The sequence below is a fragment of the Aedes aegypti genome, chromosome 2 (assembly GCF_002204515.2).
Source record: "Aedes aegypti strain LVP_AGWG chromosome 2, AaegL5.0 Primary Assembly, whole genome shotgun sequence".
NCBI lineage: Eukaryota > Metazoa > Arthropoda > Insecta > Diptera > Culicidae > Aedes > Aedes aegypti.
This window is the reverse complement of record NC_035108.1, coordinates 48778673-48798900: the sequence shown is the minus strand read 5'-3', so window position 1 is coordinate 48798900 and position 20228 is coordinate 48778673. Positions and strand designations below refer to the sequence as shown.

Genomic DNA, 20228 nt, shown 5'->3' with positions numbered 1-20228 from the left:
CTTAAGCCGTGAAAATCAGCTTTGCGAATGTCAAAACTAGATTCATACGAAACATTGTCAAACTTTAGAGGTCTAGGCAGATGACAATCCAACTCTAAAGCAGGATGATCATTATCAAGAGCGCAGAGTGGCTCAATGGCCTCGGAAAGTGCACAGTTTCCAAAAGCTGCTTCGTTAACAAGAACCAAATCCAAAAGACGTTCATTCTGATTGAGTACGTGGTTGATTTGAATCAGACCGTGAAGAGAGAAACCATCAAGGAGGCTACTGCACGCTGTGGACATAGAAGACCGCATAACATCTATGGTTGGACTTGTCCTAGGCGTTGCGTTCCAGCGTAAATTTGATTGGTTGTAGTCATCGAAGAGATAAGCAAGATCGTTTGGTCGTAAGTTGGAAAAAACAGATTCCACGGAATCGATATGGTTGTTTATGCTTGTTAAATCTGCCTTTCTATCGGGAGGGAGGTATAAGACACCAACGCTAATACTGAGTCCGGGCATATTCAGCTTTACCCAGATTTGTTCCAATGAATCATGCAAGGGAGAAGGATCTAAGCTGCAGCTTATTCTTGTTGAAATTGCGATAAGAACACCTCCACCGCGTGATTTTCTGCTATTGCGTCGATATCGATCGTTTCTGAAGACGGTGTAGGAGTTTCCGAAGAGTTGAGGTGACATGATTTGATCGTCGAGCCATGTCTCCATAAGAACAATAACATCATAGCAGCAAGTTGATACAGCAAGAAAGAAATCATCTATCTTTGTGCGTAGTCCACGTACATTTTGGTAGAAAAAGGTTAACTTATTCCGTGCATCTTCTTCGTCCACACTGAAACAACAGCGAGAATTTGATTCAGGTGGTGCAGTATCATTCTCCGCTTCGGCAGGACATATACTGCCACCATTACCTGGGACACCTGGACCATCAGCATCGTTCCATCCATTGCGGTGAATAGAAGTGACGGGAGACTGTAAAACCAAATGGCTATTAAAACGAGCAGCATCCGTCCTGACTTCGGCACGACATATACGTTCATTAAATTTACCTGAGCAAGCAGGATTGTCTACTAGACAATCTTGGTGACATGAAGAACCACATGTTGTCCTGAAGTTGTAGGTGGCGTCAGTTCCAATAGCCATCTGGTATGAAATATCCAATTGATAAGAGGCAAAGGCCGTCACCGAACTCGGATGATGTTGAGGAGTATTATCAAGCCTAGTCATGAGTTATGAAGTGGTTCTGATCATTATCGGCCATTCCGTAACAGGCTCCGATAGAGCTTCAAAAGCCTACTTTTGGAACCTCCTGTTGTGCGACAGCTTGAATAACACGATTTTACGCACAGAATTGAATATAGATCTTCTCATATGCTTACTTTTCTGTTTGGTTTTACGATACAACCGAAATAGAACCTTCTTCTCAACTTGTCATCGATTATCTCCAAACTCCAAACAGTTGATACACTCTTTTATGTAGAGCAATTTTACATTAATTTCATAAAACTATCGACAAGTTTCTTGAATTTTCACATTTTTTTTCCATTTTGAAATACCCTAGGTACCTACCCCAACATATTTAGACCTAGGTCTGAAACCATATGGAAAATCATGGACGAGAACAGCTTTCCCGGGAAGCTCACGTGACTGATAAGAGCGACGATGGAAGGTGTGCAAAATTGTAGTGAAGATTTCAGGCGAACACTCCAGTTCGTTTGGATCCAGACGCCTGAAACGCGAGGCAGCATAAGTTGGACTGGTGGTGAATGCGACCAAGACAAAGTACATGCTAGCTGGTAGCGCGACAGGGCTCGCCTAGGTAGCAGTGTTACGATAGACGTGAATACCTTCGAGGTGGTCGACGAGTTCGTCTACCTTGGATCCTTGCTGACGGCTGACAATAACGTTAGCCGTGAAATACGGAGGCGCATCATCGAGGGAAGTCGGGCCTACTTTGGCCTCCACAAGAAGCTGCGGTCAAAAAAGAATTAACACCCGCTCCAAATGTACCATGTACAAAATGCTCATAAGGCTGGTAGTCCTCTACGGGCATGAAACGAGGAGGATACTCGAGGAGGACTTGCAAACACTTGGAGTCTTCGAACGTCGGGTGCTTAGGACGATCTTTGGCGTTGTGCAGGAAAACGCTGTGTGGCAGCGAAGGATGAACCACGAGCTCGCTCAACTCTACTCTACGGCGAACCCAGTATCCAGAAGGTGGCCAAAGCTGGAAGGATACGATGGGCAGGGCATGTTGCAAAAATGCCGGACAGCAACCCTGCGAATATGGTGTACGCTTCGGATTCGGTTGGTACATGAAGGCGTGGAGCGCAGTGAGCCAGGTGAGCGGATCAAGTGCGTATCGATTTGGCGAGCGTGGGGCAGAACCAAGGATGGAGAGATGCGGCCACGAACCGAGTATTGTGGCGTGAAATTGTTGATTCTGTGTTATCTGTTTAGATATTAAAGCTAGGTATGCTGTTCCACTCAAGAAAAGTAAAAATTTCTGCGCAAGAAATGGTCAAGAAATTTCCTACAGTCAGCTCCATTCCAAATAAATGAAAATTAATGTTCAATGTTCAATGCATGAATCAAAAATATAACTCATTTGTGTTTTTTCCTTAAAAATTTGATCAAATCGATCGACCGATTGTGAAGTTACAGAATTTTGAAACTTCGATGTCGGCACCTAGTACTGTAAACTTTAACGCAAAGGAAGAAGGTATGAAGTGAATACTGAAACTTCGGTATTTTTCGGCATTAAAAACGACGCGTTGATAGCTAACTTTTTGAATTGAGGCTATATGAATCGCATCATTTAACAAGGTGAATCCTGGTCATGTAGCTTTTGAACCCTCCCAATAATCGAACTCCTTCCTGTGAAAACCATGGAGGTGCAGAGGTGTTCTCGGTCTCTAGTAGCAATGGATGTCACGCTTACATTCCTTTCGTTCCCCGTCGACCGTAAGGACGTGGCCGGCACCGTTACTGACATTACTAAGTTTGTAGTTCTCGAAATTATACATTGAAGATGGTATGCTACTCTCAAGCTTTTCTTTTTCTTCTTTTTGGCATTAACGTCCTCACTGGGACAGAGCCTGCTTCTCAGCGTAGTGTTCTTATGAGATCTTCCACAGTTATTAACTGAGAGCTTTCTTTGCCAAAGTTGCCATTTTCGCATTCGTATATCGCGTGGCAGGTACGACGATACTCTATGCCCAGGGAAGTCAAGGAAATTTCCATTACGAAAAGATCCTGAACCGACCGGGAATCGAACTCAGACACCTTCAGCATGGCTTTGCCTTATAGCAGCGGACTCTAATCACTCGGCTAAGGAAGGCCCTACAGCTAAGGAAGCTACATCTATTGATTCTCTGTACAATTTTGATTATTCCGGTACACACGAAGTAGCAACTTCAAATTGTACGGTCATCAATGGTTATGCTTATGCTTAATTTTAAGAGTACTGGCAACTATCGAAAGTCAGTAAAACACAAAAAAGGTGAATAATGATGCTTTTTATGAGCACGAGGCGTAAGCTTATTACGATAAGAGTTCTCAAAGATTACTAAACCCATGGCTTTCTTTCATTTCACATCACATACATTTCACTGCGTTATTACGATTGAACATCTTCATTTGCATAATTCAATAAATAAATCCTAAGTAGTAAATAATCTAATCTGTTGCCGTTTGGCGGCATTAGGTCATATTTAAACTTTTCGATTTTCCATTCTTTTCTGAAGCTAATAAAAGAACTATTTGATAGACGGAGTACACAGTCGAAAACTTAACAAACAATATAGTTATAGAAAATTTAGTAATCCTTCTGTCTTGCTATGTGACTTGTTGAATCGCGCTTCACTTACAAACTAGTCAATAGAGACGGCAGAGCTGCTTCGCACGAATATCTGTGTGTATTGTGGGCTAGTACATAGTTCTTCGAAAATGTTGGCAATAAATATAGACCTCGAGTTTGAAGCATGTTCCTAGATCTGTGGATTCGAAGCACATGATTTGCGCTCCACTGAAATCAATTTTAAATTGACACATTGAGTTTTGCTTGGCGTGGTTTTGATTCTCGTCTGTAACTTACATGGCTAGTTAAAATACAGTGTTTTTTTTTCTTCTGCTTTCGATTGTCGATAAATTAAGTAACAACTCGGTTGTTGCGGATCATTCGGTACGCTTAACGTTCTAAAGGTAAAGTTATTGGAAGGAAATGTTGGCATTAAGTACATGATATTTTGTTTCTCATATTACTTTTCATCTCTTTTGAAGTCTTTTTTTCATGATTCTCGCATTGCTTTGTAGTTTGATGTGTATTACGTGTAAGATTAAGAGTGGATGTGATATGTGTCTCAGAAAACGTTTCGGCTGTTACCGAGGCTGCGGGCAGGAAGACTATTGGTACGAGTCGTTGGACTATCGCGTGCCTGAATGGGGATGATGATGAAGCCGGTGAAGATATGTGTGTTTTTTTTGTTGTCAATGCTTTGCGAAAGGGACACTTACCTGTGAGTGTGCCAGCACAATGCTCAAACACTGAACCCATTCCTCAGCCTTGTTCCCATCTTTTGGTTTCAGAATCAGCGTCTGGTCGCCGGTGAAGATTTCAAACGCCTTCGGGATGTTTCTTGCCCCTCGGGACACTTTGACCGATCGGATCTGATTAACATCTATGCTTTCCCCACCGGTCTACAAAATGAAAATGCAGATTGAAGAAGATTTCCGCTAATACACAGAACAGTTTTACTTTGATACAAATGCTGTAACTTTATGATTTTCTTATATTTTTAGGTCAAAATTATCGGAAGGAAATGGCCACAGAACGAAACATCAGGCAATTAGTGGCAAAAAACTCACGAAACTCGGATTTTAAAAGACCCGTGCGAAGAAATCGTGCTCGCTTATTACGCATTGACTTTTATTCAAAAATACAGAAGGAAATACAAAGGTTGGCAATATTTTCTCTTCCGCTGTTTGACAAATGACAGCTAGTCTTGCTTCCGTTTCTGAAACGTCACCAGGACGTCAGCGCCCTTCAGAAATTCCGCCTACACTCTTCCTCGCTGACGAACTGCATTTCCGGCATCAGTTAAGTCCGACAAGTCCTAGAGCCTTCGTGAAATATTTGATCTTATTCGGCCCCAAAGGCTTCGTAAAGATGTCGGCGATCATCTAACTGGTCGAACAGTAGCGTAGCTGTATTACTCCCTTGGCGCATAAATCCTTGGCATGATGATACTTGGTGTCTATATGTTTGCTTCGTTTGTTCAGACGATCTAAGGCCACGAAGTCTATACAACTACGATTGTCTTCGTTGATTGTAGTCGGCTGCCGTTGCTGCTCGCCCAGCTCACCCAGCAAACAACGTAGCCATATCACCTCTTGTGCTGCATCCGATAGAGCCAAGTATTCAGCTTCCATTGTTGATGTTGTAACGCATCCTTGTTTCCTGCTGGCCCACACTACAGGAGCTCCACCGAAGAAAAACACAAAACCGCTCGTTGATTTTCTGTCGGACCGATCACCGGCCTAATCAGCATCACTGTAGCCGGCAAGGACTATATCACCGGTTTGTTGAACGCCTAGCTTCAGCTCTTAGTCCTCTGTGCCGATCAAGTACCGAACAACTCGCTTGAGCTCTGTCCAGTCACGCTGCGTTGGAGCACTGGTCCTCCGACTCAAAATTGAAACAGCGGCTGCGATATCCGGTCGCGTATTGGAAGCAATGAACAGCAACGCGCCAACCAAACTGTGGAACTGCTTGTTATCTGGTAGCACGTCACTTTCAATCTGCTTGAAATATCCAACATCCAACGGTATGCTTGACTTTTTTGCTCCATCCAAGCCGAAACGAGCTGCTATCTCACGAATAAACGCTTTTTGGCTCAAGCAGTAGAAGCCATCCGCCGCTCTTCTGACTCTCATCCCAAGGAATTGACTGGCGCTGCCGAGTATTGAGATGTCGAACTCACGCTGTAACTCCTTTTCGACAATCGTAATCTGCTCTGCTTCTTTGCAAACGAGGATCATATCATCAACATAGATTAGCAAGTAAATCCTCTCACCACTTGCCAATCGTTTCATGAAGAGACATGGGTCAGACAACGATTGATGGAAACCCAGCTTCGACAGCACAGCTTTCACTGTAGTATTCCACACTCTCGCGCTTTGTTTCAAGCCATAAAGACTCTTATGGAGCTTGCAAACATACTCCTCCTTTCCCGGTTCCTCGAATCCAATAGGCTGTCGTACATAAACGTCTTCCTCCAGCTTTCCGTTTAAGTAGGCACTTTTAACGTCAACGTGTCTTACCTCGAGGCCAACAGTACCCTAAGCGTCGACTGCATCGCGACAGGAGCGAAAACGTCGCTGAAATCCACTCCATATTGCTGGGAATAGCCTTGGGCTACAAATCGTGGTTTGTAGCGCACCGTTTGGCCTGACGTGTCTTTCTTTCGTTGAAACACCCATTTTGATCCGATGATTGGATGATTCGGTGGTGGTGGCACAAGAGTCCACGTACCTCGTGTCTGATGAGAATTGTATTCCGCATTCATTGCTTCTATCCACCTTTCTTTATCCTGGCAATTCACTGCTTCCATGTACGTTGACGGCACATGGTCCACCACTTTAGCAACACCTACCACAAAATCGTCGAACCTTCTTGGGCGCCGCCGTTGTCGCACACGTTGCTCTCTTACACTTGAGCTTCCAGCTGGATTCAGATCCTCGCCTTCAAATTCGTTGTCAATATCCGAATAGAACTCCTCAAATTCAGATTCGTCCGCAATGCTGTTCTAATCCTCTTCACTATCTGACTCATTCTTCGGAGCCGACTCCAGCTGTACTACTTCTTGTTGCTTCTCGATGTCAGCCTCCCAAGTAGCACACGAAACATCTTCCAAAGAGATGCTTTTCAAAAATGGTTTCAATCGCGTATCAATAAAAGCATCTGTAACTTACATGGTTCTAGTTCGGTTGCATATCAATATCAAGGCTCATAAAGATTCATTTTCGTTCTAATGAACATGCATTTCACTTCTTGTTTGACGTTCAACATTTTTGAAACGACAAGATTTGCTGCAAATGTCCTTTGTAAATAGCTATGAAGTCAAGTTTGTCAAGATGTTTCCAGCAACTTTTCAAACAAACTCTTGAAACTTCTCCCAAAATGCCGGTTTTAATGTTATGTTTCAAATTTCTTTCTTTTAAAGCATTCGCAACTTGCATTCAATTTTCGTTTCCATACCCACAACTCAAGAAGATTCATCCCAGTTGCGACCAAGTTGCACTTAACTACGTGTATGACAGCTAGAAGTTTGTTTGTTTGAATCGAGTTGCAATATGGTTGAGTTGCACCTTACGTATCACCTAACAACGAAAACATGGTCTAGCAACAGTTTGTTTGTTTTAATGGTGTTTCTCATATGTTGCGCGGTAGTTTTTGCAAAAAGTTTAGATTATTTCAGGCGTGGTCTAATTGTATGAACTTGTATTCCGAAGGGTGCAGTAAAGTTATTAGCAACAAGCTTTGATTAATGGGCCATGTTGTCGCTTTTATAGTGTATTGGCGAAGCAATTGTTCGAATAGCTGGTGGAGTAGTGAGTAGAGGAGAAGTTTGGTGATCTTGAGGTCGGAAGTTTGGTTCTCGTTCATATTTTTATTTTCATTTTTTTTTCTCTCAAGTATTTTGCCACAAATAAGCAATTGCGATATAACTTAAATATGTTGCAAACAGACTCCACCTCTTGCGCTTTTTGCGTTGCTATTCAGTGCAATTGAAAGTCATATTTTCAACCATTGACAACTTGGATTAGTTTCAAGAGATTACTTTATTCTCGAGTTGAAACAAACTGTGCTGCTTGGGCTCCAGCTTGGTTTCAGGATCTGGAACGACCGAAACTTTCTCCTCCTGCATCTCTGAACCCACTTCTAGGAACCGAGCATCCCGGCTTATGGTGATCCTTCTTTTTGCCTTATCGAGAAAGCGATACGCCTCCGCCTTGCAGTCATAGCCAACAAAAACTAGTTTTTTAGCTTTACTGTCGAGCTTACTGCGCTTTACGTCCGGCACGTGGACGTAAGCCTCACAGCCGAAAACCTTAAGGTTACCAAGATCCGGTTTATGTCCTGTCCACAATTCATGAGGGGTTTTACTTACGGATCGTGACGGGAGGCGATTTTGAATGAAGGCTGCCGTTGCTATTGCCTCGCCCCAGAAGCACTTCTCCAATCCAGCGTCGAGTAGCATGCAAACTGACATTTCTTTCAAATATCGATTGCGCCGCTCCGCCACTCCGTTCTGCTGAGGAGAATACCCGGCGGTCAGCTGCGACTGGATTCCCTCTGAACGGTAGAACTGCTCCAGTTCCTTATTCACGAATTCGCCGCCACGGTCAGAACGAATGATTGCTGGTTTCCTGCCGAACTGGTTCTCAGTAAACCTAACGTAATTCTTGATGCACGCTGTTGCCTCGGATTTATCTTTCAGGAGATACAAGACGATGTACCTACTGAAATCGTCGATAATCGCCATGAAGTACTTATTGTCGCTCGGGGTGACATTCTGCATCGGTCCACACAAGTCTGTATGAACCAGCTGCAATGGCCGCGTAGTCCGTCTTTCCGCTTGATGGGGAAACGGCTGACGTGCCATCTTCCCCTCTAGACAGCATTCACATACAGCCCTTGATCCGCAATCGATGACCTTCACACCAGCGACTAAATCTTCCTTTCGGATTCTGTCCAGGACGGCGGGGTCACGGTGCCCCAACCGACGATGCCAGGTGTGTTGGCAATTGACGGTATGGCACTGACCCGCAGCAAGTGCTTTGTGACCAGCCTCCTTCAGAATGTACAATCCACCGTCCATCTCTCCAAGTGCAACAATCTTGCCAGTAGAATCCACAATTTTAACGCCATTTTGGCTGAACTTGACGTCAAAACCGTTTTTGACTATCTTGCTAACCGATAGCAATCCGCCGTCCAAGTCGGGTACCACTCTGTACCCAATGGGTAATGGATCATAACACAATAATTGTCCGAAATCGTGAAAGAATGGAGAATGCATGTCGATTAGAGTGAGCAAATTTTCAAATTCTAGCTCCCCTATGCTTAAACGATTTTATTTATGAAAAATAGCATCCTCCCAAAGTTTGAAGTGATTCGGAAGAAATTTGACTGTGCACACGCCATTTGAAGTTTATATGGAGATTACTATGGAAAACGCCAATCTTTAGTGTTCAGCCCTCTATCTCTTCGTCATAAAATTTTATGGAAAAGTGAACAAATTCTTCTAATGTGAAATCCTCCGAGCTACAACTTTGCCGAAGACCACTTTTTGATTGAACGTCAGGATAAATTGTTATTCATCATTATAAAGTTGGTTTGCATGTAGCATGCTTCACCAACTGTTCGTCAGGCAACAGTGGTGCTCCTGGCGAGAAGAATAGATCAAAGTAATCCAGGCTACTATGTTCTACAGCAGTGTTGCTCTGAAAGTAATTGATTGATCATCGCAGCATGATTCAGACTTTGTTATCAATAATAACAAATTATCCTTAAGTCCCATCGAAATGTGGTCTTCGGCAAAGTTGTAGCTGGGAAGATTTCACATGAGATGAGTGTGTTCACTTTTCCATAGATTATTATGACGAGCAGTTAGAGGACTGAACACAAAAGGTTTGCCTTTTCCATAGTAATTTCCATATAAACTTCAAATAGCGTGTGCACAACCAAATTTCTTCCAAATCTTTTCAGGATCATTTTAATCATAATTGACATCGTTTAAGCATAGGGGAGCAAAAACTTCAAAATTTGCATCAGTCTAATGTCGATATTATTTCTGATACCCTCAAGTGGTCTTCTACGAAATTTTAAAATATATTTTACTCATTTACGATCGGTACTAATGATAAATAAATTCAATAAATTGGATGGTTTCGAAAATTAACGCGCGAATTTTCGGCTGTCAGAAAAAGGAAGGAGCATGCAGACTCATTGCAGAGGGAAAAGACACTATGCATTTGCTGGCAAAAATTCTTCTTCTTTTCTGGCGTTACGTACCCACTGGGACAGAGCTTAGTGTTCTGTAAGCTGAGAGCTTACTATGCCAATGACCATTTTTGCATGCGTATATCGTGTGGCAGGTACGAAGATACTCTATGCCCTGGGAAGTCGAGAAAATTTCCAACCCGCAAAAAATCCTCGACCGGTGGGATTCGAACCCACGACCCTCAGCTTGGTCTTGCTGAATAGCTGTGCGTTTACCGCTACGGCTATCTGCTGGCAAAAATAATTCCCTTGATTTAGAACAAAATTATATAAAAATATTAGAAAATCATAAAGTTACATCATTTTTAGCAAAGTAAGATCGTATTTGCTATTTACGGCTTAAAACAATATTCAGAATCACTTACCGAACCCTTGCATGAAAGGTGCGCCCCGGACAGAGTGAAATACCGCGTGCGCCACCGCCGAAACAATCGCCACTTGCCTTTCTTTTCCTTGAGTTGTCCCTCGATAACGGGCTGGGTGTTTCCGTGCAGGAATCCCATCGCTTTCTCCGGGTGATTACACAGAAAACAGCCCCACTACAATGAACACCGGTTACATTTAATATCCCTCGGTATTCTGATTTGAAGTATCTCACCTGAAAGTGCAAATCCTCACTACTGGTTCCTTCAGGAGTGCTAGCCGCTCCCAGTTCGAACACATCGAAAAATCCCGCATTGCGCAGCTCGTTGATCAGTGCTTCCTGTTCCTTGACGTTCGGAAACGCACTGGTGACTAGCGTTATAAAAGTCTTGTTCTCGCACTTCAATGTATCCCAACAGTGCTTCAGCCGACTCACGCTTGGGTCCCAACTGCTGAGGGCGTTCTGTGGTGCACGTGCTTGTAGGTCCAGGAACATCAGATGGATCCACGTCCGAGGGTTTCGAGTTCGCATGGTGAACATTGTTCGCGAGTAGAGACAATGCGGACCCCGGACTTGACACGCAAAGTGCAACTTGGCCATCTTCTTCGCTCGCCGTTCTTCGATGATACACTTGGCCGGTGGTGGCAATCGCTGGGCTACACTCTCAGTGAACGCTTTAATCTTATCCAGATGCTTCTCGCAGAAGTGCTGAATTGTGTCCCGCATAGGATACGGTTCGAAAACGCTCATCCGCTGATTCACAGCGCTGCTTGCATTCAACAGAGTCACACTGCGATTGTCGTTCCGCCTCGAGGTAACAGTGGCCGGTCCGGAGACGCTCACCTGGTTGTTTGCATCTTCGTTCGAGTTGAGCGACAGAGTCGTCAGTTGGGGTGATGTCTGCTGGGAATGGTTGTTGAACATGGTTGGCGAAGCCGGAGAAGCGTGATGCACCTGAACCATCCCAATCGAGCCAGTTGATTGGTTCAGTCCTCCCAACGAGTTCTTCCCCAAAGCTCCCGCCGATCCCATCAACGTATTGGGGCCTTGCGAGTAAGGTCGCTGTGCTCGGGTTGGAGACGTCGTTACCGTTACACCGCCCGAGGTGATCTTCGTCTGCGGAATGCCCCACTTGTTCTCGCCGGTGATCATCACGTGTTGACTAAGTGGAGGCGGTACAGGCGAGGCGAAGTTTTGCGTACTGTTGTTCTTGTTGGCAAAGACGTTTCCACTGGAATGACTGTTCAGGATATTGCTGTTCGAGTTAGAACCACCGCCTGCGCTGCTTCCGTCGATTCCGCCGCCACCGATTGCACCAATGACTCCACTAACTTCTATTCCCGCTTGCCTGTGTTGCTTTCCGGGATCATCTGAAATTAATGATGAGCTTAGTGTTAAAGTGTACCATGGTTCTAATTGAAATTGTAAGAAATGTTGAATTCAATGGATTTCATACGTAGTTCAAGAATTCCAATTCCAATCCAAAAACCAATTCTACATACCTCCATTGTACTGCCCCAGCAGCTGCGATGAACTTAGTCGAGTCATCGACTTGTGCAACCCACCCACCGATCCGCCAGCAATGTTCAGTCGAGTCATGCTCTTATTTCCTCCACCTCCAGCATGCAACCGTCCAGTACTTCGTGAATCTCCCAATTTGGCCCGCCGTGTGTATCTGAAATCAAGTGTAAATTAAGCATGCTTCCTTGTGTAGCTCCACCTGAAACTAGTTACCCAGTGTGCGGAGGCGTCGGTGGAACCATAGGACCTCCATTGACAACCGCCGGTATTCCGTTGGCAGAGTTCATGAAGTTCGTCAATAGGGCCGGATGAATAGCAGAAGTCGTGGTTGTCCCATTGGACGTATTGATAATCGTAGTATTAGCAGTCGTGGCACCACTATTGCTTATGACGGCCACATTCGGAGTCTTGGAAACAATCGGTCGAGTATCGAGCATTACCGGTGGCGTCGTAACGGATGCCGTCGTAGTCACCGGAAGCGTTGCTGAAGAGTTCAGATTGACGATGGTTACTCCACCGGGAGTCTGTTTGATTTGATTGCCGTTGTTCAGACGGCGCTGACGAACCACCGATGTGACTTTGTCAGTGAACAGGACGGGATATTTGGTGCAGAGCTTGGTCGCTTCGTTAAGCAGTATCGTCTGTAAAGCTCGATCCGCCTTTGGCAGATACTCCAGGACAAAATCTAAAGCGACCTGCGCTCGATCTTTGCTGGATTTACCAATGGCTGAGAGGATTTGCGCTGCAAATCCCACTGTTTGAGGTACCGTTTGAGCAACGTTTCGCACCGAGTCGGTGTATTCACTCATTTTGATTGGTTTGTACTCGGCTAGTTTCAGGATGACCAACATTACGGCCGTCGAGATGGAAGGTTTTTGGGCAAGGTCAAACAGCTGTGGAATGCTGTCTAGCAGTGATGAGGGTTTACTCTTGGCTACGGCTACCAATAGTTGCAGGATCACAATCTGCTCTTGGAGCTCACATTTGGGAATGATTTCAACGAAACGTTTCGCTTCGGCATTGATGGGTTCTGGGGCAGCATCGTAGATTTGCGACAGCACGTGGCACAGGCCATAGTTTCCGTTTAGCAGTGATTCCAAAATGAGCTTTACATGTGGCGATAGCAAGTACGAATACTCGATGGCTGCCGACGATAGATAACTGGCCAAGTTGCGAGACAGCTCCAGGTTACCTTTGTTCAGAAATTTGACGGCTACGGGCAGTGTTACTTCCATCACATGCTTTTTGTTGTAATTCTGAAAATTATAAAATAAATTAATTTAAGACAATTCCATTCATTAATTTCTATGCAAAACTCACAAGAAAAATACTGGAAATAATATCGGACGATATTTTGGCGTGTGGTGGATCCGCTTCTTTTTTAGACGGTTGAAGGTTATACTTGAGGCAGGTTTCCAGTAGGCCCACCAAACCGGAACAGTGCTTCTCGATGGTGTTGGTCTTTTTGATGCATGACGTAACGCGATTGATACAGATTTCTATCACCGATTGGTCGTTACTGTTCTGCAGGTAATCTTCGTGACTGATGATGGACGATATTTCCTCAAGCTGTGGAAAGAATAAAAAAGAAAAATTTATCAAATATGTAAATTGACATAGTAAATACGGTATTTAGGATCGAACCGATCACTAATATTGGATCTAAGATCTCAGATCATTATCAGAAAAAAAGGAAAACCCCTCAATTTTAAAAATGTCAAAAATATATCGAAATTTGAAGTGGTTCCTTATCTGGCCATATTCACAAATAAATTTTGTAACAAACTTGAATTTATCTTTGGATCAAAGTCAGTTCATAGAATATCAGTTTAAGAAATGTTTATCCAGCATAGTTCCCGGCCGAACTTCTCGAACACGGAAGTGAGCAGCTGCACGAACTCCTTCACTGTATCATGTCGAGGATATGGGAGGAAGAACAAATGTCTACTAGTTAGTTGAAGGTCTTATTTGCCCTTTGTACAAGAAAGGGCATCGACGGGAGTGCGCCAATTACCGAGGGATAACACTCCTTAAGTCGGCGTACAAAATCATGTCTGGAATTCTGTTCAACAGATTGAGAACGTATGAGTCCTTTGTCGGCGAATACCAAGCTGGTTTCCGAGAGGGCCGATCAACGACGTTTCCTAGATAAATTCCGGGAGTACAACTTGCAGACTCATCATCTGTTTGTAGATTTCAAAGCAGCGTACGATTCAGTGAAGAGAAACGAATTGTGGCAAATTATGCAAATTCGAACATGGCTTTCCGGCGAAGCTGATTAGACTGATTTGTGCAACCCTCGATGGATCGAAATCAAGTGTGCGGATGGTGGACGGGATTTCGTCATCGTTCGTAACCTTAGATGGATTGAAACAGCGTAACGCCCTTTCTAACTTGCTGTTTAACATAGCGATCGCAGGTGCCGGTGTGCAGAGAAGCGGTACCATTATCACACGTTCTCATATGCTCCTTGGCTTTGCGGACGATATCGATATCATCAGGATTGACCGTCGGGCAGTGGAAAAAGCCTTCGAGCCGTTCAACAGAGAGACAGCGAGGATCGAGCTCATAATGAACACCACAAAAACGAAGTACATGATAGCTGGTGGCCAACGTGGGTCCGTCGTGTTAGTGGTAACGAAATGGTGCTAGGTGATGAAAAGTTTGAAGTGGTAGAAGAATTTGTGCATCTTGGAACACTAGTGACATGTGATAATAATGTTACCCGCGAGGTGAAAAGACGTATTGCAGCTGCGAGTCAGGCTTTCTACGGGCTCCGTAACCAGCTGAAGTCCCATAGCCTGCAAACTAAAACAAAACTCACGTTATACAAGACACTCATTCTTCCGTTTGTCCTATATGGCCATGAATCATGGACATTGAAGGAAGTCGACCGGAGAGCTTTCGGGATGTTTGAACGTAAAGGGATATGAACAATACTCGGCGGTAAACTAGAAAACGGCTTCTGGCATGCGAGGCCGCCATCACGAGTTGTACCAAGTGTATAAAGAGGTGGATATTGTCAAGCGCATAAAACACGGCAGGCTGCGTTTGGCTGGTCACGTTGCCCGTATGCCGGAAGAACGACAACCAAAGATAATATTCAACAGAGAACTCGGACGAGGCCGCCGACTTCCTGGTAGACTGCACACACGATGGCTTTTTGCAGTTGAGGAGGACTTCAGGGCACTTAACGTTCAAAGCGACTGGAAGCGATTGGCCCAGGACCGAGCCCAGTGGAGAAGACTCATCCTTTCGGCGCAGATTCATCGTAGCGAATTGTAGCCCATCAAGTATTAAGTAGGTTCTCCGAACATTCAGGGAAAATGGTCCTCCGAAATTTAAGGGGTTTGGTGTCAGGCCCTGCAAGTAAAAACATCAAGCAACGAATAATCAACGAGAGAATACGAACCGGGACATTCGGCGAAGACCACAGCTACGTAAAGGGACTAGCGGTTGGAAGCTAGGTACGTGGAACTGTAAATCTCTCAACTTCATCGGGAGCACACGCATACTCGCCGACGTGCTGAAGGACCGCGGATTCGGCATCGTAGCATTGCAGGAAGTGTGTTGGAAGGGATCAATGGTGCGAACGATTAGACGTAACCATACCATCTATCAGAGCTGCGGCAACACACACGAGCTGGTAACAGCTTTTATAGTGATGGGTGATATGCAGAGGCGCGTGATCGGTTCTTCAACTTCAGCATAATAAACGTGCACAGCCCTCACTCCGGAAGCACTGATGATGACAAGGACGCATTTTACGCGCAGCTCGAACGCGAGTACGACCGCTGCCCAAGCCACGACGCCTAGATTTGAACGCTCAGGTTGGCCAGGAGGAGGAGTTCAGACCGACGATTGGAAAGTTCAGCGCCCACCGGCTGACGAACGAGAACGGCTTACGACTGATAGATTTTGCCGCCTCCAAGAATATGGCGATTCATAGCACCTATTCAGCACAAAGAGAGGAACGCGGTGCAGCATTCAGAGAGGCAAAGTTGGCTCTCAAAAAGGAAATCAAGAGTCGAAAACGGGCATGCTTTGAAAGTCTATGCGAGAGTGCCAATTCTAGTCCATGGGGTGACGCCTACAGAGTGGTAATGGCTAAGACCAAAGGAGCCATAGCGCCCCAAGAGAAATCGCCCGAGTTGCTGCGATCGATAATCGATGTACTCTTCCCGCACCATCCCATAAGCCCATGGCCCCCAGCGCCGTATGCGGCAGATGAAGGAGAAGAAGTGGCGAGAGTGACGAACGAAGAGCTGGCAGAAGTCGTGAAATCATTCGCGTCAAACAAGGCACCGGGACCCGATGGTATCCCGAATGTTGCCTTAAAAGCGGCAGTGAACACGGATCCGGACATGTTCAGAACCACGATGCAACGCTGCATTGATCAAGGAATCTTCCCGGATGTATGGAAGCGACAGAAATTGGTGCTACTACCAAAGGCGGGGAAACCACCAGGTGACCCGTCGGCGTATAGACCTATCTGTCTACTAGATACGACGGGCAAGTTATTGGAGAGGTTGATTCTCAACAGACTAGTACCGTATACGGAGAGTGCGGACGGCCTGTCCAACAACCAGTTTGGATTCAGAAAAGGTAAATCTACTCTGGACGCCATCCAGTCGGTCGTTCAAACAGCTGAGGCGGCAATCGAGCATAAAAGGAGCGGCATCCGTTGCTGCGCGGTTGTCACTCTGGATGTGAAGAATGCGTTCAACAGCGCAAGCTGGGAAGCAATAGCACACGCGCTTCACCGCCTCAAGGTACCGGTGCAGTTGTGTAAGCTTCTAGAAAGCTATTTTGATGGTAGGATTCTACTGTATGACACAGAGGAGGGGCAGAAAAGCGTTCGAATTACCGCGGGAGTACCTCAAGGTTCAATCCTGGGCCCGCTGTTATGGAATGCGATGTACGATGACGTACTGAGGCTGCCCCTTCCGACGGGTGTTAAGATTGTTGGCTTCGCCGACGATATCACCCTAGTGGTCTATGGTGAATCGATGGAGGAAGTAGAGTTGACAGCAGCGCACTCTATTTCCCTGGTTGAGGAATGGATGAAGTCTAGGAAACTAGGACTGGCCCGTCACAAGACTGAGGTGGTGGTGGTCAACAACCGCAAGTCCGAGCAACGGGCGCTTATATCGGTAGGTGATTGCACCATAGAGTCCAAGCGATCCCTTAGGCATCTTGGGGTAATGATCGATGACAAGCTGAGCTTCGCTAGCCACGTTGAATATGCCTGTAAAAGGGCATCTACGGCTATAGCAGCGCTTTCGAGGATGATGTCTAACAGCTCTGCTGTAATTGCCAGCAAACGCAAGCTGCTGGCAAGCGTGGCGCTATCCATACTAAGGTATGGAGGACCAATCTGGTCAAAAGCGCTTAGAACGAACAGAAACCTAAAGCGGTTGGAAAGCACGTACAGGATAATGTGCTTAAGAGTAGCAAGTGCATACCGGACGGTATCTAAAGAGGCCGTGTGCATCATAGCCGGGATGACGCCCATCGGGCTCATCATCAAGGAAGATGTTCAATGCTTCAACCAAAGGGGTACCAGAGGAGTCCGCGACACGTGTAAAGAGGAAACGCCCAGAAGCTGGCAGCAGGAATGGGATAACTCCACTAAGGGTAGATGGACCCATCGACTAATACCAAATGTGTCAGATTGGTATGGTAGAAGCCATGGGGAAGTGAACTTCCACCTGACGCAGTTTCTGTCAGGACATGGTTGCTATAGACAGTACCTGCATAGGTTCGGGCACTCAGAATCTCCTGCGTGCCCCAATTGTGCTGGTGTAGAGGAAACAGCGGAGCATGTCGTGTTCGATTGCCCCCGTTTCATTGTTGTGAGAGGTCGCATGCTCACTACATGCGGAGGGGACACGTCCCCTGACAATATTATAGAGAGAATGTGCGCGGATGCCGAGTGCTGGAATGCAGTAACTACGGCTGTCACTCACATTATGTTAGAATTGCAGCGTCTATGGCGCGCCGACCAAGAGTTGGCTGCAGAGGATTAGCCCTGCCGAGGCTGGTCCCTTGTAACATTGTTTAAGTCGGCTAGGAGAAGCAGTTTGCCTAGGCTACTTCTGCTACACGTGTTGTGCTATATGCACTGGTCCCTTCCCGAAGAAATACCGTAAGGTGGTTCCGGGGAGATGAGGGTCTGAGTCCAAGGGTCATGTCGATGCACTGTTCACCACTTGAGCAATTCTAAATGAATTGCTCATGCACAGTGCATAGGCTGGTTTTAGCGGGTCGTCGTTGGTGCGTCATCCCCGCATTCCCTGAGTTATCTTCTCAGGGGATCTGTTTGCAGATTTCCCCCTTGTAAAAAACAAAAAAAACAAAAGCACCTATTTCCAGCACAGCCTCCCGTATCGGTACACCTGGAGATCACCTCAGCAGACAGAATTGCAAATCGACCACGTTTTAATCGATGGACGGCACTTCTCCGACATAACCGACGTCAGAACCTATCGTGGCGCTAACATTGACTCCGACCACTACCTTGTGAAACTGCGCCCAAAACTATCCGTTATCAACGATGTACGGTACCGACGCCCGTCCCGGTACAATCTCGAGTGGCTGAAACAACCGGATGTCGCCAATTCGTACCCTCAGCATCTTGAGGTAGCGTTGCCGCTCTTGAGGACTGCTGGAGGACAGTCAAAAGCATTGTCGGATATGTGGAACGGAGCTCAAGAAACGATTGATTCGACGAGGAGTGCCAGGAGGTTTTAGAGGAGAAGAATGCAGCGCGGGCTGCAATGCTGCAGCATGGTACGCGGCAAAACGTGGAACGATACAGACTGAAGCGGAAACAGCAAACCCACCAATTCCGGAACAAAAAGCGCCGCCTGGAAGAGGTGGAATGCCAAAAGATGGAGTTGCTGTACCGTTCTCAAGAAACGCGGAAGTTCTATGAGAAGTTAAACACATCCCGCAAAGGCTTCATGCCGCAAGCTGAGATGTGCCGGTATAAGGATGGGAGCATCTTGACGGACGGACGCGAGGTGATCGAAAGGTGGAAGCAGCACTACGATGAACACCTGAATGGCACAGAGAACACAGGCACAGGCACAGAAGGTCAGGACAGCGAAAGCGATGGCTACGTCAGCACAGCGGACAGTGGAAACCAACCAGCTCCCACGATGGGGGAAGGATGCCATTCAACAGCTCAATAACAACAAAGCCGCTGGCAAGGATGGTATCGGAGCCGAGCTCATCAAAATGGGCCCGGACAGGTTGACCGCTTGTCTGCAACGGCTGATAGTCAGAACCTGGTAAACGGAACAGCTACCGGAGGAGTGGAACCAAGGCGTTATATGCCCTATCTACAAAAAGGGCGACAAACTGGAGTGTGAAAATTAACGTGCAATCACCATCCTAAACGCCGCCTACAAAGTGCTATCCCAGATTCTTTTCCGTCGTCTATCACCTATAGCAAACGAGTTCGTGGGAAGCAGGTTCCATCGACGGCTGCTCATTAACGGACCAGATCTTTTCCGTGCGGCAAATCCTCCAGAAATGCCGTGAGTACCGGCATACGATAGTATCGACCGTGTAGATCTATGGAAAATCATGGACGAGGAACAGCATTCCCGGGAAGCTTACAAGATTGTTCAGAGCAACGATGGACGGTGTGCAAAACTGCGTGAAGATCTCGGACGAACACTCCAGTTCGTTCGAGTCTCGGCGGGGACTACGACAGGGCGACGGACTTTCGTGCCTGTTGTTCAATATTGCGCTTGAAGGTGTCATGCGGAGAGCCGGACTTAACAGTCGAGGCACGATTTTCACGAGATCCGGACAATTTGTTTGCTTCGTGGTCGACATGGATATTATTGGGAGAAAATTTGAAACGGTGGCAGATTTGCCGCCTAAAACGCGAAGCAACAAGAGTCGGGCTAATGGCGAATGCGAAAAAAAAAACAACATGCTGGTTGGCGGAACTGAGCGCGACAGGGCCCGCCTAGGAAGCAGTGTTACGATAGACGGGGATACCTTCGAGGTGGTGGATGAGTTCGTTTACCTCGGATCCTTGTTGACGACTGACAATAATGTTAGTCGGGAAATACGAAGGCGCATCATCAGCGGAAGTCGTGCCTACTATGGACTCCAGAAAAAACTCGCTCGCTCAACTCTACGGCGAAGGATACGTTGGGCAGGGCATGTTGCAAGAATGCCGGACAAAGCCGGTTTCCTGTAAAGACGGTGTTCGCTACGAATCCGGTCGGAACAAGAAGGCGTGGAGCGCAGCGAGCTAGGT

General features: G+C 46.1%; 1 protein-coding gene across 4 annotated transcripts in view; it reads right to left on the bottom strand.

Moving 5' to 3' along the window:
• Nucleotides 1-3618: 3618 nt before the first annotated feature.
• LOC5571684 (protein melted) overlaps nucleotides 3619-20228 on the bottom strand; it is a 43187-nt gene continuing 26577 nt past the window's right edge. For all 4 annotated transcript variants that reach the window (XM_021840784.1, XM_021840787.1, XM_021840785.1 and 1 more), the window contains 7 exons: nucleotides 13268-13516; nucleotides 12161-13203; nucleotides 11929-12101; nucleotides 10661-11796; nucleotides 10428-10601; nucleotides 4515-4697; nucleotides 3619-4435 (listed from right to left, as the gene is read on the bottom strand). In XM_021840784.1, the coding sequence (XP_021696476.1) occupies nucleotides 4361-4435; nucleotides 4515-4697; nucleotides 10428-10601; nucleotides 10661-11796; nucleotides 11929-12101; nucleotides 12161-13203; nucleotides 13268-13516 (3033 nt within the window). In that variant the 3' untranslated portion in view covers nucleotides 3619-4360. The remainder of the gene's footprint in view (nucleotides 4436-4514; nucleotides 4698-10427; nucleotides 10602-10660; nucleotides 11797-11928; nucleotides 12102-12160; nucleotides 13204-13267; nucleotides 13517-20228) is intronic.